General features: G+C 40.0%; 2 protein-coding genes across 21 annotated transcripts in view; both read left to right on the forward strand.

The window, feature by feature from the left end:
• The window catches only part of PPM1D (protein phosphatase, Mg2+/Mn2+ dependent 1D), a 28,103-nt gene extending 22,024 nt beyond the window's left edge, over window positions 1-6,079 (forward strand). The window contains exon 6 of the mRNA XM_054209098.1: window positions 4,638-6,079. Coding sequence (XP_054065073.1) covers window positions 4,638-5,192 — 555 coding nt within the window. The 3' untranslated portion in view covers window positions 5,193-6,079. The remainder of the gene's footprint in view (window positions 1-4,637) is intronic.
• Window positions 6,080-8,371: 2,292 nt separating this feature from the next.
• Window positions 8,372-25,473, forward strand: part of BCAS3 (BCAS3 microtubule associated cell migration factor) — a 364,218-nt gene continuing 347,116 nt past the window's right edge. For 15 of the 20 annotated variants that reach the window (XM_054209084.1, XM_054209081.1, XM_054209078.1 and 12 more), the window contains exons 1-5: window positions 9,027-9,715; window positions 9,838-9,925; window positions 12,654-12,708; window positions 14,723-14,798; window positions 16,740-16,846. In XM_054209084.1, the coding sequence (XP_054065059.1) occupies window positions 9,855-9,925; window positions 12,654-12,708; window positions 14,723-14,798; window positions 16,740-16,846 (309 nt within the window). In that variant the 5' untranslated portion in view covers window positions 9,027-9,715; window positions 9,838-9,854. Of the gene's footprint in view, window positions 8,523-9,026; window positions 9,716-9,837; window positions 9,926-12,653; window positions 12,709-14,722; window positions 14,799-16,739; window positions 16,847-25,473 lie in introns of those variants that run through there. The other 5 variants (XM_054209096.1, XM_054209097.1, XM_054209076.1 and 2 more) reach the window with 4 other exon arrangements.

Consider the following 25,473-nt stretch of genomic DNA (forward strand, 5'->3'; position numbering starts at 1 on the left):
CTACTGGCCTGTCAGTTTAAACCACTGTTTAGTGCTGCTTTTTTTTTTTTTGTTTGTATGTTCGTTTTTAATTTTAATTGGAATGGACCCTAGGCACTGTGTATGGCTAGATAATAGATTTCAGTTGGAGGACAGTAACTTGACAGCAATTGCCTGGCCATATTGTCACTACTGCGATGTACAGAGCGTTGGAGAAACAGATGAACTTCTAATAATGTTTCTTAAAAGACTTTGGAATACCAAAGGCAGAGTATTAAAGTATGAACTTCTCAGAATTGCTGAATTTAGGGATACAGTGCTTTTTTAACTCTTAAAATCCTAATCGTTTATTAGTAGGTGTTGATCTGCGTTCCCTCCTTAACGTAGAAGAAATGATTACTGTAACTTCACGCCTAGTTCACACAACTTTAAATGCACTGTTTCTTAAAAGTCCATTTTCCAAGATCCCCCACAAAATCAGAAGTCAGCTGTGAAAGAGAGGAATCGGACTGTGGGGGTCAGGGGTTTAAAAAAGGAGAAAACACAACACATCCACTTAGACAATGAAGTTGGGCTACAGTTTCTTTTCCTGCCTTGCCAGGTACTTGTAGAGCTTGCACAGGTGATGAACTGCAGGCTGCTTGTAGATGTGTTCTTAATCTTGGTGTGGTTTGGTTTTGTTTGCTTGTGGTGGTGGTTGGTTTTTTTAAGGTAACCCATGGTTAGTGTTTTCAAACACACATCACTGTAAGGAATGTTTTCTTTCTGGATTGGGAGATCTTATTGTCTTACTCTGGTAGATTTAATACTCCCTGTTAGAGGAAAAGGCATTATAATACAAGGTCTGTCTTCAGATTAGAAGTTTTAACTATAAACATAAAGCAGAGCTGTTCAGAAGCCTTTTTTTTTTTTTTTTCTTTCCTTCTAAGAACCGGAGTGCAGTTATGAGTGGATGTTTGTTTCAGTAATTACAAGCTGCCTCTGATTTAAGTAATTGTCCTTTGATGTTCTGCAGTATCCTTGGATAACTGTCCTTTGGGCAAACTAAAAAGAAAGCAAAAATTAAAAAGGGAGTCATAACATTCCCTTGGTAGAAACAAGCTGATAATAAAATGGCAAGCTCAACCTTTCTGTCTCCTTCCCTTCCAGCCAATGTAGCAAAATACGTGAAAAGAGCTTAAAATCAGGCAAAATCTTGAGTGGAAAAAAATTGATTTGAATTCTGAATATTCCTAAACTTTTAAGTTTTACTGTATTTTGGGTGTAATCTGTTATCAGTACTCATTGAATAGACGTTGAGCTATGATGACTGCAAAATATTCTGGATAAGGACTTAGTGAAAATGCTTTTTTTCCTTAAGATTCCTCCTCCCATCTAAGTAGATTCCGTGAAGAGATCAAAACTTTAGATGACTTACAGTTTTGGTGTTTGCCATGTAGATAAGGCCTTATTTTATGTTTTTGCTTAATGTGCAAAACCCAAAAGAAAATTGTGACTGGTTACAGGTCTGCATGGAAAATACGAGTATAAATCAGTTCTGGTTTAATGCAAAAGCTTCTCTTCTCCTGGATTAAAACAAAACTGGTGTTGCCAATTTAAAATCCTATTTTCTTGGGACTTGTTTTTTTGTTTGTTTGTTTGTTTTTTTATGAAAAGTGCTAATCTAATAGGTTTCTGCTTTAATAACAAACATCCGACCGTCCTCACAGAGTACCTGTAAACAGCAGAAGAAAAGAAATGTGAGAAGGAAGTTGAAAAGAGACAGAAAAAACCCACTATACTCTCAGAATGATTTTGAAATACTTCAGGAAAAAAGGCAAATATCTCCAGGCACATCATAATAAATGAAATGTCTTAGCAGTTGTGCCTCCATGTAATGGTTTTTTGCGAAACAAGAACTTTGTGTAGTTATCTGTAAGTGTATTGGGTAACTACACCATCCTGAGCAATGTTATCTTTTTCATAGTACAAAGAGCTTGGTCAATTAGGTAAGAGTCACAATGGGAGAAAAATAGATTTCCGTGAACTTTGGTCGTGCAGTGGCTGGACTGTAGGCTTTTCATTTACACAGCCTTCATGGGAGCCTTCTGGGTAATATTTGGTGCATGAGCTTGTTGGCTCAATGTTTTCTTTAAAATTAAAATGATGTGAAATAGAATTGAGGCATTTAGGACTCTCCCCCAAAATGGTGGGATATGTGGGTTTCTTATGCCGTGCTTCAGACATTAAATGGGAACCTTATTACAAGGTGCCAGTTTTCTTACAAAGTACAGCCACACAAATCTTCCAGAATATGCATTTTGGAATTTTTTTCTGATGGTGATAACTTGTGAGAGATGCAGGAAATGCCCTTATTCCACGATCCTTTGTGATTCTAGTGATAAATGTCAGCCTCCCAAGGAGGGAGAAGCCCCCTCTTGATTACGCAAAAGAAAGTATGGCAATAGATGACATTATCCATTTGCAAAACAATACATAAATACCTTGATACTTGAATCTGCAGGTAAATATATGATTAGGCCAGTAATTAATTTTCTTACAAAATTACTGTTGAATTTTACTGAAAATGGATCATCACGGTTTCTGTAAAGAATCCCCACATCAGTCTGAACTCCTGGAGGTTGTGGTAGGATTTTTGCCCAGAGAGAACGGGTCAGTGAAAAGAGGTGGCAGTGGGAAGGATACGTGTCTGTTACCTTCAGAGAACTGAAAGAATCCTTGACTCTTAACAGCTGCTACCTTCCAAAACAATTAATTTGGAAATAGATCAAATCAAAGTTTCTCAGTTAAACAGAAGTGTTTGTTAATTGCATATCCTTCTGGCAACAATTACTAATACCAAATTAATTCAAGTATTCCTGAGGCCAGTGATAAAATTTGATTGATTAGATTGTTGAGAAATGAAATGGGTGATGCGTGTTTTATTTTCCTTGTTTTGTTACATCACTCGTTAGCGGTCCATCCTCTGACTTCATTTGGCTTCCCAAAGCCTTATCCGATCTCAGCTGTTCATACCAAGCAAAAGACGTTGGCAGTAAGAGCCACAATGGTAAGCGTCTTGCACAATAAAAACGTAAAACCTAAGTCATGACTAGAGACACAATTTCAAAAATTAAACTGAGCGGATTAAGTAACGTTGCCAGAGCTGCTCTGTGTGTGTCATCTGGCTTTCTTATGGCTTCTGCAGGAACCGAGTGGAAGAATAACCTCTAAAATATCCGTAAAGGTCTTCCTTCTTGTCTTGCTATATGTAGTGAATAAATGGTTTTATCGTGGGGAGCAACAGAAGAGTAGAGGAGAGTAGAAAACCATACGATGCTAGAAACAATTCCGATTATTTCTCTTTCAGAGTGCATTTTATTAAACCTTACTATTAGATTTTTGAAAAGTGCTGAGCGGTCATAGATCCCTTCTTGAAGGTGAACTGAAGTTGTTCTGTGTTGTGACTTCAAAAGCATCTATTTATTCATCTGAGATGTTACATTCACTTACATTGATTCAGCTGTGTGTGCATTTGAGTCTTCAGCACGTTATTTTCTTTAAACAGTCATTGTCGTTTGCCTTACATTGATGGTATGTAGAGTAATATGGCCTTGAAATTTACTTTTGAAGGACTTGCTCAGTAGCAAGGGATTTCTTTACAATTAAATCTTTAATAAGGTCATAATTCATATCTTCAGGGCACTGCATAAATACTCATTTTCCTAATCCCCCTGTGGATAGTGAAAGCAAGTATCGTCCCCATTTTCCGGTCGGTAAAACCGAGAACAAGGCAAAAACGCTTCTCAAAGGCTACAGAGGTGTGTTAGAGCTTGGAAAGTCCCTGGTTCTCAGGACATCACATTAAGCAGCTTCTCTTCAACGTACGGAATGACCGTGCTTCATAGAGAGTGGACAGATGTGCTGTGAGGAATGGAGTTGTTCTCTTTCCAAGTTGTAGAGCATAAAACTAGGCAATAAAATGCGTTACTCTGCATAGCAAACAGTGACTGTTTTTAGAATAGCTTTGTCCGATGCTCCACCTTTCTGTATGCAATCAGGGCACCTACGACGCAGAGCGTGTCAGTCTCCCTGATAATCTGGTTATGCAGTAACTAAGAATGGAAAATGTGACAAAGGTCAGGAGACTTTTTCAGCTGGTTGCCCCAGTAGTGTTTGGCCATCTGATGATGTATAGAACGTTTGAGAAGGCAGCGTAGGTGCGTATAGCGCTGTGTCTGAGGGAGGGATGGCATGTCTGTGCGTTGGAAAAAGCCACTGATGAAAATCATAGGACGGAGGTTGCAGGCAGTGCCTCTTACACAGCTTCCTAAATGAACAGCAGATGCATGCAGATTTTATAGCAGCAGAAAGGAAGGTACGCAGGCTGACTAAGTCTGAACGGCCCTCTGAATGAAAAGATTCCGTCTGCCGCTTGCAAATTGGTCGATTGAAATAAACGCTTTCATGAAGTTGGTGCGCACAAAGTACCGAGTTCAGGTCCGCAGTCTGAATCTGTTTCCGCCTCTCAACCTGGAGGAAAGATCACTCTGGGAGTAGGATTTTTCTGTCTCTGATAAGGTTCAGAGAAGGTCTGTCACACACTGTCTCTACCTTCAAAGGATAATGCGGGTGAAATAATTATATTTACGCCTAAATATTTGTTTCTTTTTCCTCAGCTTTTAGAAGATGATCCGTGGCCACGACCAAATTCTTCTGAGCCTGTTCCTCCCCTCATGCATAGCAACATGATCTCAGAAAAATATTTAGAGCTGCCAAGCGAGATTGCCAAAAGCAATTTACCTTCATCAGGAGCAACCCCGAAGGATTCAGGCCCACAGGAGGAGAAGGGCAGTAAAGCGTTGGCTTTGAGGATACATGAATCCTACAGTAATGGTTTGTCAGTCAGTCTCTCCCCTTCCAACTCCGCAAATTCAGGCACGGACCAAAAAGGCTTGAAAGTGTCTCCTAATGGCCAAACAAAAGCCCAAGATGCAGAGAGGACACCCACAGCAAACTTTAAAAGGACATTGGAAGAATCCAACTCTGGCCCAGCTATGAAGAAGCCGAGACGTGGCCTGAGTCGAAACATTAGTGTCCAACCAGAAGGCATGTCCCCAACTCCCCAGCGCAAAACCTCCAGCAAGCTGACCATGCGCCGCAGCCTGCGGGGCCAGAAGAAGCTCAGCAACTCGCTCTTCCACCCGCCCAGGAAAGCGGTCTGCGTTTGCTGAAGGGCGTTTTGCGTAAGGAGGTGTATTTTTTGGTCTGGTTAGAATTTTAAAGTTGGTGCAAAAGTCTGAAACTCTTCCTGTTTATCTTTTTTTAAAGTAGAACCTTTTTTTGGTATCCAACAGCTTTATCCCAGCCTTGTATTTGCTTGTATTATAACTGTGAATTTTGTAGATGTGTAGGGTATAAGTCACTGTAAAATGTGTGTAAATTTGTATTCCTTCATATAAATGTAGTCTCTTTTCTTCCTTGTATAATTGTTACAGCGGGGCTAAACCTTGTTAAAAAAAAAAATAATCCTTTTTGTTAATTTACTAAGTCATGAATTTGTATACGCTTCTTGTGATGAGAATTTCACAACTTTTTAACTAAAGTAAATTATTAAACAGAATGGAAGATATGTATTTTCGTAGTACTATACGTTCCACCTAAAGTGTGTCTTTTAGAGAATACACTAGGTCTATATTTTGTTTTTAAATTTTAGATTTCTCTACTCAGAAATGAAATGTACTTGGAAGCAGAGATGTTGAGTCTTGCTTCACACAGCTCAATGTCGATTTCTTTATGTTAATTAAAATACTATGCAGTATCTTATTTAGTTGTATTTTTTGTAACATTAATCGTCAAAGTATTTAGCAAAAAAAGTGTGTTTTAAAACTCCAACTCCCAAAAGCATCCTATAAAGCCATTCCCATCCCCTGTTATAAATGATGGCATTTTTATCTAGGCATAAATGTCTGCCCTTCGGAGGCGTGAATTTTCTGCTATTCCAATACCGATGGTGCTGCTAATACCTTTCAACATAAGTTCTTAAATTATTTTATGACTATTTTTGTTGAGTATGTGGACCATGTGTATGTTCACCTAAATAAAACACGTGAAAATTTGATGGGAGTGCCTTTTTTTTTTTTTTTTGATTTCAAGCTTCAGTTCTGTCGGGCACGTTCATATTTATTTTGTATTCATTAAAAATCTCTCTCCCCTTCTCCACTGCGGGTCCGTGGCTTACGACACGAGACATCCCACACAGTTTTATTATTGAACTGATCTTGGCACTTTATACTGAATGTTCAACTGTAGCAATATATAACCTGCTTTTTATTTTTTTTTTTAATGGGAAGTAAAAGGCCAGTGTTTTATTCCAATGGCTAGGGTGCTATTTATAGAATCTAATTCTTTACTGCTGGAGTAATAAAACATGGGCTGAAACGGGGCCTGCTATCTATATGTGTTACCATGGTTACAGAAATCCTGGGGGGAATCGAACGCTTTCTGAAAATGTATAATTCTCTTTCATCCAGCCTGCGAACGCAGCGTGCTCTTACGAGATGAAAGTAACGGTCTGTCCAAATCGGACCCTTCAGGAATTTATTTCTGCGTACGTGGGATGTAACTTCCAGGTACCAATAAAGTTTTGCGCTAAGTGATGTGGAAATTATACACCGTCCACGGGGAGAAGCGGAGAGAGGCTGACGGCGGCTATGTGCGCTTACCTGGCAACAAATAAGACGGTAATTGTCTATTTGCAATTTAACCTCACAACATTCGACCTTTTAAAGATGACTGGGTGCGACAAAGATGCCGGTGTAAGACGTTAAATGAGTATCCATATTGCTGCTTATGATACAAGTATGCAAAAGAAAATAGAGCCATTTTCCCATTTTCTTTGCCCTATATAGAAGCAAAATTTCAATTTTCATCAAATTCTGCCACGTGCATGAATGTGTGCCTCGTTCTCCCTCTTTTCCTCACAGCAGTTCTAGACTTGGGTGTCTCCAGCCGGAGGGACAGACATCGGCTTTTTTCACTTTTAGTAAACTGGACAAAACGTGTACTTTTTCCTGGGAAAGCTGCTGTATGAGGGCGAGTGTTACACTTTGCAGTCATTAATTTTTTTGATGCTTAGATTATGACTTTTGGTTACAGAAGTCAGGGTGGATTGCCAGAACGGCCAGCAATGTGCGGCCAACGGCCTCCTGGGGTGTGGCTGGGAGGTGGAGGGAGGTCATCCTCCTGCTCTGCTCTGCCCTGGGGAGGCCACAGCTGGAGCACTGGGTCCAGTCCTGGGCTCCCCAGTTCAAGGAAGACAGGGAACTGCTGGAGAGAGTCCAGCGGAGGCTATGAAGGCTGTTGGGGAGGCTCGCAGAGGTTGTGGAGTCTCCTCCTCTGAAGATATTCAAAACCTGCCTGGACATGTTCATAGACTGGTTTGGGCTGGGAGGGACCTTAAAGTCCACCCAGTGCCACCCCCAGCCCTGGGCAGGGACACCTCCCACCAGCCCAGGTTGCTCCAAGCCCCGTCCAACCTGGCCTTGAACCCCTCCAGGGATGGGGCAGCCACAGCTGCCCTGGGCAACCTGGGCCAGGGGCTCGCCACCCTCAGAGTGAAAAATTTTCATCCTTGTCTCTAATCTAACTCTCCCCTCTTTCAACATAAAACCCTTCCCCCTCATCCCATGGCTCCCCTCCCTGATCCAGAGTCCCTCCCCAGCTTTCCTGGAGCCTCTTTAGGGACTGGAAGGGGCTCTAAGGTCTCCCCGGAGCCTTCTCTTCTCCAGGCTGAACCCCCCCAGCTCTCTCAGCCTGTCCTCACAGCAGAGGGGCTCCAGCCCTCCCAGCATCTCCGGGGCCGCCTCTGGCCCCGCTCCCACAGCTCCGTGTCCTTCTGCTGTCGGTGGGGATGCGGCCCTGGAGGCAGCTGGACGGGGCGATCTCCCACGGTCCCTTTCCACCCGCGCCACTGCGTGACCCTGCGAACCCCGACCGCCTGTGACGCACTGCCTACGAAGGCAGTGACGCAGAAGCGCATCACCCCGAGCACGCAGCGCAGACCCCCCCTGCCCGAACCCTGAGGTGATCCCGATCCCCCTCCCGCTCCCCACCGGCAGCCGTGACATCCAAGGCCCCGCCCCTGGCGCGGCCCCGCCCCTGGCCCCGCCCCGCCGTGGCCCCGCCCCCTGCGCGTCACCTCGCCCAGCCGCGCGGAAGGTAAACACTCCGCCGACGCCCCGCGTGACGCCCCGCGCGGAGGCCCCGCCCCCGCCCACGTGCGCGGGACTGGCGCGGCCGCTCTCGCGAGATCGCGATGTAAACAAAGCCGCGGGGGGGGAGCGAGGGGGGGGGCGGCCGCCGTCCGCCGCCTCAACCGAGCTTGGGGCGCAGCCGCCCTCCGCGCCCCGCCCACCCCTGGAGAGCGGCGTCAGGGATTGGCCGGCGGCAGGGAGCGGCCCGCCTTCGGAGGCGTCTGATTGGCTGGCCGCGCGCGGTGCGCTGGGTGTCATCCCCGTGGGGGTCCCAAACACTGTCAGTGCGGCGCCGGGCGGAGGCGGCAGGTGAGGGGGGATGCGGTGGGACGGGGCGGCCGCCTTTGGGGACGGGACCGGGAGCGCTGGGCCAGGGTTGCGGGGCGGCCCCGGTCTACGGGAGAGCGCTGCGGCCAGCTCCGAGGGGGTGCGAGGCCGGGCAGGGGCCGGGGCGCTGAGGGAGGGAGGGCGGGCGGAGGCCTGAGGGAGCCGCCGGCCCGGGAGGGCGCGGGGCGGGCGGAGAGCGGTGTCCGGCGGGTCGGGGCGCTTCCCCGGGCGGCCGCGGCCTGATCCGCTGTGAGGGGAGAGGCCGGCCGGGTCGGAGCGTTTCGCTGTGGAGTTGCTCAATAGCGGGCGGTTGAGGTGCCCGGCACTTCCCGGCCGCCTCCGGCCCGGGGCCGGCCCCGCTGTCGCAGCCCCTCGGGGGCGCGGGGCTCGGGAGCGGGCAGGCAGCACCGGCTGGCGCAGGTGTCCCCCGGGGATAACCTGAAGAGATTTTTTTTTTATCTTTTACGCGTTGTTTTCTCTTTAAAGGTTGCTTGGTGCGTGTCAAACTCCAGTGGTATTGCCGGACGTTTTATTGGTAATTTCTGTGGGGCTGAACGTTAATTCTTGCCTCACTTCATGAGATGGCCCTTACATAGGCTGCCCAAACGCAAAATGATCCTGATAACTGACACCGCGTTGGGGATTTGGCTTTTTCACTCGCTTTTATGTACTGGTTCTTGGTTTTGGGGCAGGGGGGACAGTGGAGCAGTGGACCGAAGAGGTGGCTGGGATCTGTGGTGCTCCTCAAGTGGGTTTTTTTGCCTTTAAGGAATGTAATGTTGAATTTTCACATGGGAGAACAGATGTGTGAAGAAAAACTTGAAGGTGACGCAAAAAGCTGACAAAAAAAGTAGAATGTGTTCCATCACACTTTTTGTGCTAGCTTCAGTGTAACCCATTACAGATTTTCAAGAGTACAATACACTGCAATTGTGATTGTGCATTATTTTGTGTAATTATTTTCAAAGACAACAGCTCATTAGTAAATAGTAGTCTTAATGCTGATGGTAACTGTATCTCTGTCTTTAACGCACAGTTTGAAGAAAACTTTCTGCTTTATCATGTAGGTTTGTTGTTCTTTGCTTTCCCATACATTGCAGGAGCTGTAGTGATTGAGGTACTGAAAAAAGAAGTTTGTTTTTAAGAGTGCTGCATAGGGTCACGGTGCCTTACAGGTTTGTATAAGTCAAGTTTCCTTTTTCAAGAGGTTTTTATCGTCCTGAAGAATATGTCAAGAACTAGTGTAATAAGTAATCCTGACACAAATCATTATTAAGCAGTAATGTGTTTCTTACAGGTATCTGCAAAGAAACAATGGCGACAGAATCTCCACGCCGCCCTAGTCGATGTACTGGAGGAGTGGTGGTTCGCCCACAGGCTGTCACGTAAGCATCTTCTAGAAGAATAGCCCTTACTTGAAATGTTTTTTATTTTCTTGTAGAAGAACCACCTAGCCTGAATTTTCATTCAGGGCCAGCTGTGAGGGCTTGTGTTGACAGTACAGTTTTGTTGCACCGAGTATTTTCCAATAAAATAAAGTAAACAGATGCTGCATTCCTTTTTCCTAGGACTTTGCATGTCAAACTGTCTCCTGAAGTGGGATCATTGTAGCTTAATATACCAAAACCTTGAAAGTGTACGTTTTAAAGACATGATGTTTTGTTGTTTGTTTACACAATTTTGTTTGCTGTACAAACACCAGCTGTAGATCAATGATTGCAGACTTCTTCCTTAGGCTAGAAGGAGCATGTGTAGCATGTTCTTTGCTTGCTGTCCTTTTAATAATACCTTGTCACAGGGGTGGATATACTAAAAGATATGAGCCTGTCATTAAAGTACTTCAGTAAGTAGAATTGTGGATTCTAATTTCTTTTGCTTGAGAGAACAAAACAAAGAACAAAGGAAGAAGCTACCTCTCTCCAGTCAGAGCGCATAAGAGACCATTTTTTTGCTTGGGTGTCCTTATTTTCATTGTGTTCACATGAAAATACCTTCCTGGCAAAAGAGCTTAGTAAGACAGTCTAGAAGATTCCTGGGGATGTTCATACTGCTGAATTGTTCCTGCAAAATGGCACTGAATCAAAATGTTCACTTGTACGATCAGTTTCAACAGATGTTAGTTTGCTGCTGGAGATAGCTGTGTATTTCAACATCAAGATTCACTTTATTTTTACCAGGGAGCACAAGAAACCGATCATTGTAACACAGAAAGTTGTGTTCGAGGTTTGTCTTACAGCCATGGGATAGAATAAGCATTTTTTCAAGTTGTAGAATTTCTCATTTCTATATGTAATGATCTTTTTTCAAAGTAGGCTTAAAAATATAATAATGAAAATCACTGTAAAAATAAGATTATTCTTTTATTAAATGTGGTGGCTTGTTCTTGAGGTATATCTTTTCACCTCAAAAATTTCCGTCTTTTTGATGAGAGTTTGTGTACGTTGAGCAGCCTGCAGCAGCATTCTGCTGATTATGTTAAACTCCTAGATTCCTACCAATGGAAGCTATTTTTTTGGTAAGCTTTGTTGTTGTTTTGGTTGTTTTTAAACACTTTACAGATATCTTCTTGAAAGTTTTTCAACTTCAGGAGAGACTTAGAGTACATACACTAAATAAAACATTTCCCATACATCAGCTTTGTTTCAAAATGTACTTGGGGGGAGGGAAAATACTCATTTCATGAGCTGAAAAAAGGAAAACAGTATGACTCTTGTTGGTAGGCATTCACGTGAGAACTTCAAACACTGTGTTTAATACCATACCTATAGACAAGTGTTATTGCTAGGTAATAAAGGGCTCTGAAGGTATACAAAGACAGTTTTGGTGACCTACATAAATGAAAGAAGAATCAGCACTAGAAACCACAGCTCATTTATAAGGCCTCAGCTTAAAGCAGTAAGACAAACTTTGATGCAGTAATAGCTGAACAAAATCTAGTTTTGTCGTGAGTTGGAATAAGCTTTCTAAAATCTAAAACATAAATGATCTTTGTTTTCAGAGAGGAGGCAACCAGTTAAGCTGATCCAGGTGTTGCAGCATTTGACTTGAAGTACCTTCTGTATTGCTGTGTATAGGGCAGAGTACTTAATTCTTAAATACCAAACACTCTAATTTCTATTAAAATAATCTTACACAGCACAGTTTCAGAAGGCATGAAGAAAGCACGTGTACCTTTGGACATCACGAGTCTAGATTTCCTGGATTACAGTTTTTCTTTGTTGCTGTTAGAAACCTTGAGTTAGCCACCAATGTCTACCAATATAAAAATTGATTTGGGGGCTGCCAAAGCTGTTACCTAAGGTGTTTTAAAGATTGTTTCAGACTTGATGAAGATAGTTCTTGTTGCCAGCATGTTTCAGTATTACTTGTTACAGAAAGCACAAACTCTTTGCGCAGTTTCGACACCGTCTGGCTAAGATAGTCAGCCCACGGTGTAGGTTGCTCAGCAGTTACACAAGAGACTCACCGCTCATGCAGGGATAAGCTAATAAAAGCATTAGTTTAAATCTACCAGAACAAATGTATCTTCCACTATGTACTATTCTAAATCATTGATGCTAATGAACTTCCAAGAAGGAATAAGCTTCCCAAGCTATAAAATCTTATCTGAAAATACCACCTTACTATTCTTAGTTAGGGTTTTTTCTATCTCCTGCCCCCAAGAGCCACCACTTACTTCATCGTTGTACATCATGCATACGAGCTCTTAGAGTTTACTCTCCCCACAAGGAGAGCTGCAGCCTTTAGCTTAAGTCTGATGATGTAATAGCCAAATCAAGTAGAAAAATGCCGAAGAGTAACTTCCAAATACCCATTCTACTTCAGTCAGCTGCTCTGATGTGGAGAACATGGTTTATTTCTTAACTGTTACATTTTATACTTTTATCCCAAGCAGTTATTTTATAAACAGGTATCACTTAGCTTTTTACAGAGTTTTAGGTTACTATTTATATTATCTGTGTGTTTGGCAGTATATGAAGTAACTGCATCGCATACTTAGTATTCTCCTTTGGGCTAAAGTTTGTACGTGTTTTGCCTGGTGGTATATCTTAATGTATTCAGGACTGTTTCTGAACTCATGTGGTAGTTAAAAATTCTTCTTCTGTTTTCAAGGGAACAGTCATATATGGAAAGCGTCGTTACCTTTCTTCAAGATGTTGTGCCACAGGTATGTGTAGATTTTGAAAACTATTTTTTCAGTGTACAAAGCAGTTTAAATGTGTGTCAGATGACCAAAATATCATTGAAAAACAGAAGACAAATTTTTTTGTTTTTTGAATATGAATCTTGAGACTGGGTTTTTGAAAGTGTAGACTGCATACCATCTGAAGACTGGGCCTACGAATTTCCTCTGATAGGTAATCATTTAGATGAAAATCTGAGCTACATAGAAGTTGAAGAATTACAATATAAATAGCAAGAAGAAGATTGCAGCCTTTTCTTAACAATAATTTTGGCAATAGCATAGTTGAGGAGGGGAGAGACTGGGCATAATACTTGCTCTGCCTATCACAAATAAGTCTTTTTCTGTGTTGTAGTTGGAAACCTGTGTATGAACCCTAGCTGGATTGGTGTTAGAACGAACAACTTGGTAGACACCTTTTGTCACCTTAGCTTTTATCATTAATTGGCCGAAAAGGAGAAAGTTTCTTTTGTCTCCTTTACTCCCCCTTTTTTATCTTGTTTCCTTAACTTGCCTCTGAATGTCCTGGCTGCTGTGGGACTGTGGAGCTCTGCCTAACCCGCTGTTCTCCAGCAGGCTGAGTTTTGCGAAACAGGAGTCCTCACTTTGCTTTTTTAAAACTTTTTTTTTTTTTTTCCCATTTCTGAGATCTTCCTCTCCGGAGGATAACTATGATGCTTATGTTTGCTCTTGGTCATAGTTTTCATGGGTAGCAGCAGCATGAAACTGGAATGGTCACTTCTGTATTGCTCATGGGCCTCTTGGTAGCAGAGGGAAACTAATTTTGTTTTGTTACTCTTTGGGAAGGCTGTAGTCCGTAGTGGGAGAGCATTGCAGCTAATGGGCTGTAGCCTCAGGAAACTATCTTGGTTCCTATTTGAAGGATTATCTTGGTTAGTGAGTCATGAATTTCCTCAATAACAATATAAAAAAAATGCCCCTCACTAATATCAATTTGTGAAGTGCATTTTGGATTCATGGTCAAAATGAAAAATAGTCAAACTTCCATTTAAAAGATTGCTACATTCTACACATGCCTCCATTTTTTCCCCGCTGCAGTTAAAGGATACGGTCTGTGTTTTATTTTACAAATCAGTTTGCCTTGGAAGCATGGAATGTGATTTGTTTTGAAAAGTAATACCCACGCTTATTTTTTGAATTTAGTTCATGTTTCTGGCAAGTATAAAGTGATTATACAAGCTCTTTTCATATTTAATCCAAAATACTGCACAGTATTTTGTTATAATTCATTTGGAAGTGATGGTATTTCTACTGTAGCTCACGTTCTTACTACCACAGTTTCTCCTGAGAACTGTAAAACTTGCAGTTTGGAAACACTACAAGTCTCCTTCACAGTTTCTTTTTGTATCTCATCTTTTAATGGAAGTCTGTAGAACAGAACTGAAACATGGATCTGTTCTACTGGAATTACAGTTTATTCTCTTTTAAATGGCTGTATTAAAGATGCCACAAATATAACTAAAACATAAAAATAAAATAAACCAGTAAAATAAACCATGTAGTAAAGGTCTCTTTTTTTTTTTTTTTAACCCCTCAATCCGGCTTACAAAGCTTTTAAGTGAATTAAAGAGAATTTTAAAAGTAAAAATGTCTCACATGAGAATCTCCAACATCGCTTTTAAAAGTAGTGTATAACTGCAAAAGTTGACGACTGTAGACGCCACTGTATTTTAGCTTGACTAAATTGCTGTAACTCACATGGCATTTCTGACCTGCTGGAGAAGACTTATTGTGATACGTGTCTTGTCATTCCTACATTAGTAAGTGATGTTACACTTGTTGAGTTATATTTAGTGTGGTATATGTTGATCGTGGAACCATTTGTTTTTGAAACAAAACCTCACAGGAATACTTACAGGTGACAAAAAGATACGTGTATCTGTTTTTCTTTTTTAACTTGCACTCCCTCCTATGGTCTATAGAGGGAGAAAAAAGGGTATTAAACTTTTTTATTTCAACGCTTTTGCTTTTTGTCCAGGCCTACAGCGGTACCCCACCAGCAGAAGAAAAGGAGAAGATCATTTGGGTCAGATTTGAAAATGCAGATTTAAACGGTATGGCTTCATTTTTCTCTCTCTTATTTTTGTGATTTTTGGGTCCATGTACAATAATTTCAGTCAGCTTTATCAGTAAGCATTGTTGATTCAAAATTAAGTATTTCGTTTCCCTGTTCTAGGTAGACTAAATTCTAAGTGGATAACTGCATTCTTGTTCAGTATCTGCCAAATAGCAAAACAGGCCTTGTGTCTTCATCTAAAGGCAAACTAACTCTTGCTTAGGAGGAGGAGCAAAAAAAAAAAAAAAAAAAAAGGAATTCCATTTCTTTTCCTTAAGGTAGTTGAAAATAAAGCATAGAACCAAATTTATTTCATCTACTGTTTCATTTCAAAGCCAGATTATCTAACTGTGAATCCAGTCCAGATCCCAGATGTATTTTCAGTGGAGTGATAGAACTCAGAGGAACTAGAAAGGAAGAGCAATCAGGTAGAGTGTGCAGGAAATTCTATGATGTCATTCAAGGAAATAATAGAGCAAAGCCACAAAATATTCTTAAAATGTAACTTGTTTATCACTCCAGTATATCTTAATAAATCATCAGCAAAGACTTAGTGCAGAGAACAGATCTCCAACCTTTTTAAGAGAAAATAGTGATTGTTACAAGCTTTTTCTAAGAGTGTCAAGTAGATCCCCACTTAAGATCTGAGCTGTTTTACCTGTCTATCCTGGTTACCTTTTTTTGAACTAGGAAGGTTAGGGGCTGAATCAGAGGTGGTTGAATGCTGGCGGTCAGGTAGTTACTTCTTGAATTAATTGAACATCTTGGGGTTGCCTGCGGTGTGTGGTATGTGTGCTGCTTGTAGCCAGGGAACTAAGGGACCTGCTTTCTGGAGAACACTGGATTTAAGTCTTTCAGCAAATTGCTGTTTCTTTTCTGTTGTCTTATTTTCCTGTCTAGAACCCTATGGTAAAGGCTCATTTTGGTCTCAGATGAAGTAATAGCAGCCATAGCCAGAGCTGTGGTGGGAAATTTTCAGCCTTTCCAAGAGGTTAATAGGGAAGATTATATGTTTTCCAGCTGTTGAAATGGCACAGAGGCTGGCAGTTCATAAATTCATGGCTATTAGAACTAGAAAAGACCTATCAACCTGTACATGGCATTATGTCCAGCTTAGTCTAGTTAAGGTTTGTTTGCTTGTGGGTTTGTTTTCCTCATATGTTTATTTTTAAAAATCTCAGGCATTCCCTCTTCAGGTTCTTTCCTACAGTATAGCAAAAACTTTTTAGAATAGTCTTCAGAATCCTTCATATTCTGTTTATTTTTATGCAGCCTAATCTGATTGGGCCTGCATACATTCTCTTTCACCATCCTAGATATTTCCTCTCTTTCTTTGATGCTTACATGCTTGCAGGGAGATTTTTGTTCATTCTGTCATGGTTGAAAGTGTAGTTTTTGAGGGCTTTACTCAAGAAAAGCTTAATATTTTTGATTATTATGTCCTGTAGCACTTTTCTTCCTGGGGATTTTCTTCTTTTGGTAAGGTTGATATAAAGATTAATTACATAGTATCTAGAAATAGTTTTGACCACTCTGTGCATTTGTAATTTCTGTATTTGTTAATGTTTATTTTGTTGTTCCTTTGCAAATTTTTCTCTGTTTGAAAAGTTTGCCATGTTTTATTAATCATTGGAGAAAGAATTACAGAAGTTTTTGGGGTATTTAGTGACAACCCACATTGTAATCCAGAAAGCTTTTCTCCATAATTTTAAATTTGAATGCTTTCTAGCCTCTCTGTGAAACTTTTAACAAATCTCTTACGTTTGCTTAAAATAATATATTTCAGTATTGTGCCAGCATAAAAATGTAAACAACTTGGCTTGCTTTTACTTATGACAACGGAAACGTGCATTGAGAAAACACCATCTAGTGTAACTGACACCAGCCATAGTTGATCATAACCTGTTAATAATGGCTTTGGTATTTAAACCCAATTTAGATACATCAAGGAACATGGAGTTTCATGAAATACATAGCACTGGGAATGAACCCCCGTTACTGCTCATGATCGGATACAGCGATGGAATGCAAGTCTGGAGCATACCTGTGAGTAATGAGTTCGCTTCTGTGCCAGAGGCTTTTTGGTTTGTAATGTTGTGTTATTACTTTAATATTTTACTTTTAATTTTTCCTATTGAAATGGAAAGAGCCAACATTTACCATCAATGTCATATGATTTGTATGTAATATGCTTATCTCAAGGTTAATACTGAGCGTAGATCAAACAAGTGAATTCATATACCTTCAGATTTGAGGGCTTTTTACAAATTATTTCTGTTAAGTAAATTTGAGAGTGGAATTGGGAGTGGTGTTTGATGTTATAGAATAGTTTGTATCCCAGAAAGGACAGAAATCTTTTTAATCTACAGAAAGGAATAAGGGCAGAAAAATAAGAAAAGAATTTGTTTGTCCCAGGAACGCAAGTATGACAGTATTAATTGTATTTTACAATCACATGTTTGTCATGTACATGATTTGCAATTTTAATTTTATTAAAGTCTATGTATGCATATGGGTTTGATTTCATCCTGTCATACACACACCCTGCAGTTTGTGTTTCAGAGTGGTTTATGAGCACATGGTCTTAATTTGGGGAATTTCCCCCAAATTTCTTGAAACTACAGAATAAAGTTTAATACAGTAGGTCATAAAATTCTTAACTTAAAAAAAAAAATTGCTCATAACACCTTGTCCTTCAAAATAATGTAGAGAGGATGGAGTTCTTTCTCTTTGTAAAATACATTGAGGTTTTTTTAGAAGTCTGTATATTTTTTTATAACTTTTTGGTTAGCTATGTAGGACATGTGTTTATGTGCCAGTAGCTTAGCATAATAGAAAATAATGTTAATTTGTACACCAAAAGTTAGGTTAAATTGAGTTTCACGGGAGTGTGGGAGAGCTGGCATTTCCCCTTTCGATTACATATTGTTAGCTGAAGATGCGGAAACAAAAAACTTCTGCCTTTGAAGGAAGGTTTAATAGAAATGGCGTAAGACCTAATATACTTTACTAACTTTCAGTATTTAGTAAATTTTTACTAAAATTTAGGAACTTTAACCAAAATTTAGGAACATTTTAACCAAAATATAGGAAATCTTGTGTTCTGAAAAACTATATCTAATTCTAATTTTCATGGCTTTATTTTTAATGGAGCAAAACAGATCTTTGGACCATGGGTGTGTTTGTGTTGGGTTTTTTTTGTTTGTTCTAAAATTGGTGTTACACGGGAATGACTTTGAATACTAAGAATGGGTTTATAGTATATAATTAGTTTTGTACACTATTTTTATGACTGATCAGTTTTATACTAGTCTACAAATCAGATTATTAAAATGGTTCAGAAAGGCTTTGCTTTGTTCTTCGAAGTGTATTACAGAAAACAAACATTAGGTGTCACTAAGATACTGAGCTAAGAGAGGAAATACAGCTGCAGCAGTACCAGGAGTTGCAGCGCAAGTTGATCAGTTAGTTGAGATACTGTGAGGAGTCACATAGACTTAAGCTAAAGAATTTTTATAAAACAGCTTACTTGGTCCTGCTGAAGTGTTCTTACCAAATGAACGCGTGCTTTCTGAAAAATGGGTGGAAGTAGGTTGTGTTGGGACTTCTGGACACTTTGATAAGAAGAGCTTTGCATTTAGCAGAGTTTGTTTTTTCCTCTCTCAGTGTGTGTGTATGTAACATGCCCTTGCTCTGTGGTTAGGGGACAGTTCTGTCCATCCCTCATAAGTGACTTTCTGTGTCTGAATCAAAGAGTGTCTCCATCAGAGCTGTATCTGTATCAATGCCCTTGAGAAATTCCTTGTGGGGTGGGATTTTACACGTATGAGGAAAGCAGAATGAAAGGAGAGAGTCTCAGTTCTTTGGTACATGAACAGGTTAGCTCGGTGTAACCTGTTCTGCATTAACTGGCTGCACTTAAACTCTTAACGCCGTGCTACTCTACGGTAAACATGAGATAATTTGATGGAGATTGCTAACAAATGATGAGTTAAACTACTTTGTCTGGGCTTATGTGGAGTAAGTGTGTGCTTGCTGGTACTGTCAGGCGGGTAGTACAAGGTAGCTTATCCCTTATCCATGTTTCCTAGTGGAAAAGAGGGGGTTTCTTGGGGTTTGTGGGTGGGTTGGTGTCGTTTTTTTCTTTTTTTTTTTTTTTCTATCTTTGTTTTCTTTACCTTCTTGTGTCTAAATTGGCCACAAGTTAGGCCATGGAATACCTGGTGTTACCTTCTTTTTTCAGTAGGACAATACAGCCAGGTTGTCTTTTTTCCCCAGTGTATTTCACTTCTTCATAATTCCTAGATTTTGATAGCATTTAATATTTTTAGGAAAAATAAGAAAAATGAAATTGCAGGACGGTTTCTCTTAGTGTTCATTTTTTGCAGAGGTATTTGTAATTGGGAGGGGGCAAGTCCAGTGAAGTGAAAAAAATGCCAAATGTGGAAATATTTTACAGTCCATCTTATGAATGTTAACTGTAGAGATACTGCATCACTTTGTCAGCCCTTCATGTGTATATTCTGTGGAATTCTGAGGCCATATCCAGAGAGGTACAGCTTCAGCCTGTGCAATTTGTATGTGTTAGTATAATGTCAGTGTTGGAATGGTCTTGGAGAGTTTCTCAGATTGATAGTCTTTAACATCAATTTTAAATATCTTTTCAGAGTAGGATTTGTATATCCAATGAATTTGGAGGAAATATAACCTGTTTTTTTTTTCCACGTTGTTTTTTTCTCCATCTCATTTTTTTGCCTATTTAGTCTGAGTAAAATAAAATCTGGCAGTTATGTGCTGGACTTAAATATTTAGAGTTTATTTGGCACCACTTTTTTGCGTCCTTTGATATAACACAAACCTTCCTTGATCTTGCTGAGTATTTAGCTTGTAATTAAGCAACATTATTCCATTTAAGAGAAAACGGATCTCTCTAGTTTAAAAACCTTTCAATCTGAAAAAGCAACAATTTGACATTTATGTGAAAATCTACTCAGCGAGGCTATTATCTGTGGCATTGTGCTTTTTATTCATACAATTGAACCTCTATTCAGCACTTAATAAAGTAATGTGTTGCAGGCAGTCCGGTTTGTGTCTGAGTGATTATGAAGTGTTTATGACAGCTTCTAAGCTGACACTCTCTGTAATGGTGTTACATTGACTTCTAAACACCTTCCCAGTCGGCCTCCAGGAGTGTGTGTCTCTTTGCAGTCTGAGTGGTTTCACATTAACATCTCCTTGGAGTAAGATCTTTGACTACAGAAGTGTTACTTGCAAATGGAAGATACCATTAGGGCTGCTTCAAAGGACTGAAATAATGTTTGGACTGCTGGGTGCTGGAGTAACGGCTGGGGTTTTGAAGTGCAGTGTCTAAATCTGTATTGCATAAGAAGCGGAAGGTGTCCATCCAAACGACTTTTCTTTGATCTTTGTTTTGAAATGAGGGTGGGAAGGTTAAAAGTGTTCTTAAAATATGCCTTGCTAAGTGGGGAGAAATCTGGGAATATACAAAAGTATGACTAGAAGTTCCTACTTGATAATTGTGCGGTGTAGTTTTGTGTTTTATTTGGACTTTGTTTTTCCCTTGCTCCCAGTTTCATGTTTCAAATACAATTGGAATTGGTTTCTGCCTAATGTGGTTTCCAAGGATCTGTTCTAGATGTTCCTGTTCAGGGAAATGCATGTTGGCTGGTTTTGTGGCAGATAGGTTTGTTTTTTTTTTTTTTCATCGTATGCTGGAAGCTTCAGAAGAGGAAAAATCATCTTAATTTAATGGCTCATATTACAATTAAAAAAGAACGATCAAACTTGAATTGAATAAAGTAGGAACTACCAAAGGGACCTTTTAATAACAAGCACAACTGTATATTTAGCAAAAAATACTTAAAGGCTGTGGTATAATGATGCTGCCACAGATTGCTGGGATGCGTCAGCCCATGTGGTAGGTGACATCCGTGTGGAGATCTCTGGAATGCAGAGGACTCGTTGGGCAAGGATGGCATCATGCAGTGTCATTTCTCCACTGCCAGACTTTAAATTTCTTTAAATGCTGCTGTCAATAACGCTATGGGTTTTTTTAAGTTGTTAAAACTGCAGTTGTACAGCAGATGCGGGGGGGGTGTATGGATAAATGGATGTATATGGTAAGTCAGACATGCCAGTTCCATTTTGTTTTCTCAACTGTTTATCAAAAGCCCTGTCTGCTGGGGTTTCGATGTGGTCGTCTTAGTCCCTTTGTAATTCTTTGCCTTTCAGGACTGGGAAAAGGACTAGTTGCTTATCACATAGTAAGCTGCAGTCCTTCCTCTGTCCAGACCTCCTCCTGATAGAGGCTACTGCTGTTAAGACTTCTATTAGCCACTTGGAAAATGTAGTAATGACCTGACCTGGTAACCCTGAAACATGTCTAAGGACTTTACAAAACATCTATGCAAATCATTTTCTGAGGCTTTGGTATTTTACACTGCGGATGCCTGCAGTATGTAAGAAATTTTCTGTTTTTACACCGATGAAGTGACTGCAGAACTGGTGGAAGGTTTTTTTTATTCTTGTCATACCCTACACCAGTTGGAAAAAAAAATCTTGTGCAACAACCTTTGAAAAGGCTGTGGTGAGAGATATCAGAAGAATCCTAACAGCGTTTTGTGTAGCTCTCCTTGGATGGGTCAAAGCTAAAAGGAAGAGTCACGAAAGGTGTTAGTACCTGTGCTCTACCTGCTTCCAGTGTTGTCTGTGTCATTCTTCTCTTTGTGTAGAAATTAAGTGATTAAAAACAATGCAGAACTGTCCCCCAAATTAGAATTTTATAGTGAGCCTGCAGCCTGATCATGCTAAAACTCCTCAAAATGTATGACAAATGAAGTGAGAACATTGAGGAAACTGTAACCACAACCATTTCTAAGCTTTACGTTTTATAAAAATTCAGTTAGTGTTGTCAGAATTTTAAATGCTAGGTGCAGTTTAATACTTAATTCAGTCCACAGAGTAGACATCTGTAATATTCTTTAAGCATCTAAATTCTTATAATCTCTAGGTAATTACAGAGATTTGTTTTGAATGAAAAAGCAGACTGTTTGAATTTCTAAACTAAAGTGATAAAATTTGTCCTTTTACTTAACAGTTTTTCCGTACTGTCTCAGTAGTGAGATGACTGGTAGTAGTCTGTAACCCAATATGATTATATCAAACAATATTTTATGGTGGTATCCGTCAATTGCTCATTGTCATATTATATCATATCATGATATCTATATCATATTTAAAACATATAATAATAAAAAACCCTTCCTGCTGATATCTTCCCTGTGCTTTGTGGCAGTTTTTTAATGTACAAGTAGTTTCTTTTTATATGGTTGCATAGTAGTTTAAGCATTGAGTTTCGAACTCAGTTTTGTTTCAGTTTGGTGTACGTTTGACTTTTTTTTTTTTTTTCACCATGTGAAAACCATTTTCTATGGTTGGAAACTATTAGTTATCCTTAGTGTGAACAAAACTTCCTTTGTTCTGTTTTCTTATGGGTGCAAACTGGTATGCTCCAAACAATAAAGCTCTGTCATCAAAAATTAACTAGTGCTCCAGATTTCTAGCCTGTCATATTTTAAGCAGAAGCTCAAGACATCTAAGTGGAGGAGAGAGTTCTTCTTCCTCTTTCAGTCTGTCATTATGGGAAGAGAGCGATGAAGACTTCGCTGGGGGCCAGGTTTTAAATCGGAGTGTTCTTTGCTTGCAGCCATCCATGTAGGTCTGGGTCTTGTGGTTTGATACTGGGCGCTGGGAAGGCTGAAATGTTCTATCAGACCAGCTTGGAGCCGTCATCTTAGATTCACTCTTTCATAGAACGAGTACCTGGAGCTGCTTTTATAGCTTAATATTCAATTCTTGAAACCTGTTTGGAAATATTCTTGGCTTTCGGAATGGGAAAGAAAAACTTTTAAGAGCTTTGAAAGCTGCCACAGGGACTCGCTACTTGGCTGGATCAAATCCAAAATGGCAGCCACAGCCTAGTTTCTTCACAGGTGCTTTTTGAAGAATTTAAAGCTCTGTTTTCAGTTCATGAAGTCTATTTATATTTTGTCTATGCTTATGAGACTGTGTAGCTCAAGGGACTGGTAATGGGATGTGGAGCCTTTTACCTTATACGTGCCAGCCCACATCTCGCCCAAACTGGCAGTGACAAAGTTGTTCGCCATTTAGAGATGGAGTGGGCTCGTGTTAAATGTAGTTCCTTGTCCTGCTTCAGCGCCTGGTGGAATAAGTGTCCTGTTCACAGGAAAGATTGGCCGTCTGTGTTGGCTGTCTCAGGAGTGAGATAAGGCCTGACCTTGCAGGAAGATCGGACTATATAGTCTCTCTACCCTGAAGATGGTGCTTTCAGTCAAAATTGATATGTGTGGCCTCAGTAATGGTAATAAAGTTTTATGTTTTATATAGATAAATGAAGGGCAAACCACAGTTAATTCAGAAGTTTATAGGACTGCAAATAGCAGAAGCTTCTACTGGTAGTAGTGTTTAAAAAAGTTAATTATAAGTCAAAGAAAATCTTGAACTCTGAAGCCATGATGCGTTTTTCAATGCCAAACAAACCAGAGGAACAACCAACCTCCTACTAATTCAGGGCATACAACAAAGTCCAATGCCTTCTATGATTTCCTGTTTCTATAGAACAGTTAAGGACACACAACTTTAAAAAAAAAATCTTTTAAGAAAACTGTTATTTCATGGAGCTATGGTAGGTTAAGTATTGGTGTTTTGATTTAATCCATGTTGTAGCATCACATCCATGTGTTTTGTAAACTTCTTTGTGCTTTTTACTAAATTTGTTTTTTTCTTTACAAATAAGATGCCAGTGGTTGGGTTGAATTTTGTATTTTAATTACAAAAACTACAGCGGGGTATATCTTAAAATTTTCTCATCTTCGCCTCCCAGGAGTCTGCAGCATGAAACCTGCTAAGTCCATGAGCTGTACAGATGGCTAAAGTTATATGAACATTTACTAGCCTTTTTCCTTAGTTCTAAACAGTTTCCCCTTTCCTGGGTGGGGGGGGAAATCGTACCCAGATTGAGAGGAAAGGACATGTTACAGTGCAATATTAAACATTACAATGGTCTCAAAACAGGAGCTAACTACCTGTAATCATCTCGTCTTTGTCACTGTCTGCTCCAGTGGCTTTGGTTCGTCCATTTAACCTTTCTTTCTCTAATTTCCCACCATTATAAAATGATAAAATAGTTCTGTTTCAAGTAATGAATATTAATTATTAAAAAGTAAAAGCATTATATGCACAGAAAGAGCTGGGCTGGGATTTTCACTTTAGGTGCTGAAGTACAAATTAACTTCATTTGTATTTATATGTTCTAGGCTTTTCTTTGAAAATCTCAACTTTGAGCTCTACCAGGTCTTGGCATCACAGGCTAAATAAACATGCTCTCTGGAGTTCAGTGTATTTAGGAGCAGAAACTGAGTTAAGAAGGTTTGGCCTTCTTAGTGTATCTTACTTCTGGGACTATAACTTTATTTGAAGTAGATTGGAGTTAGAGCTGATGCGTTGGCATAGTTTAAAAAGTAGGAGGAGGTGACTGAATTGGGTTGGATTCTTTTATGTGAATCACTTCTTCCGTACTTTTGTTATGCTAGTTCTTTTCCTTCTTGTTTTTATTCATAGCCATTGATGTGCATACACATGTGAAACAGCATTTTCATGATTTGGGGGAAAAAATCTTTAATTGCCAATAATAATAGTTCCAAAGCCTTATATTTTTCTTCATTTCCTCCTTTCCCTTTTCATAGAGCTGATGTGTTCTCATGGATAGAAAATGTGCTGTTGTCTTCATCTCTTTCGTCTCTTTATTACTCTCTCTCTTTAATTTTTCTCATTTTCTGCTTGGCTGTGTGTTACTTTTTATATAAGCTGTCTTTTCTGGATGCAGATGTTATCTATGTGCTCCCCCCACCACTGTCACACAAACTCATGATTTGTTAAAAACAATCAGCAAACCTTTACTGATTTGATTTCTGATCATCGTTCTTTTGTCTTGTATAGAATCTGGTCAGCAAGGTCTTCGGAGCAGAGGCCTCTTGCTGTCCCAGAGGGAGAATTAAACTTTCTTTGCAAAAGCTGGAGTGCTACAGGGTTTTATGTTGTTCAGATGCTGCTTCTAGCTGGAAGAGGAGAATCCACTGTGATTGGAACATCTGCCTAATAAAATAAAAGCAGGGCAGACTAAGGGATTAATTCTCATATTGATTACGGTTTGAAAACCGTTGTGTCCATCAGGAGTAATTCTGATCGCATCATTGACAGTAATGTTGATTCATACTGATGTGGAACTGCTAGCTGTCTGCAAAACTAAAATGGCTAAGAATTTTATTTCCCCAAATTTGTGTAGCTTGAGTGTTATTCTAGGTGTAATATGTAAAAGCCATAACTCGCTACGTTCTGTGCTTACTTACTGTTTACAGAAGGATGGGCTACCCATGTAGTAAATCATGTTTTCAAAGTAATCTTAGGAAAGACTTGGGCTTCAGTGGGGCAGGTTTCGTTCTGCCCACATTATCTAAAGCAGTGAAAATACTGTGGCTCGGTGTTAAGACTGGAAGTAAGCTTAGAGTATGAAGTACTGTACTTATAATTTGTTGGTTAAACACTAGTAGTATTTTAACTTTTTGAATGTGTGA

The sequence above is a fragment of the Rissa tridactyla genome, chromosome 7 (assembly GCF_028500815.1).
Source record: "Rissa tridactyla isolate bRisTri1 chromosome 7, bRisTri1.patW.cur.20221130, whole genome shotgun sequence".
NCBI lineage: Eukaryota > Metazoa > Chordata > Aves > Charadriiformes > Laridae > Rissa > Rissa tridactyla.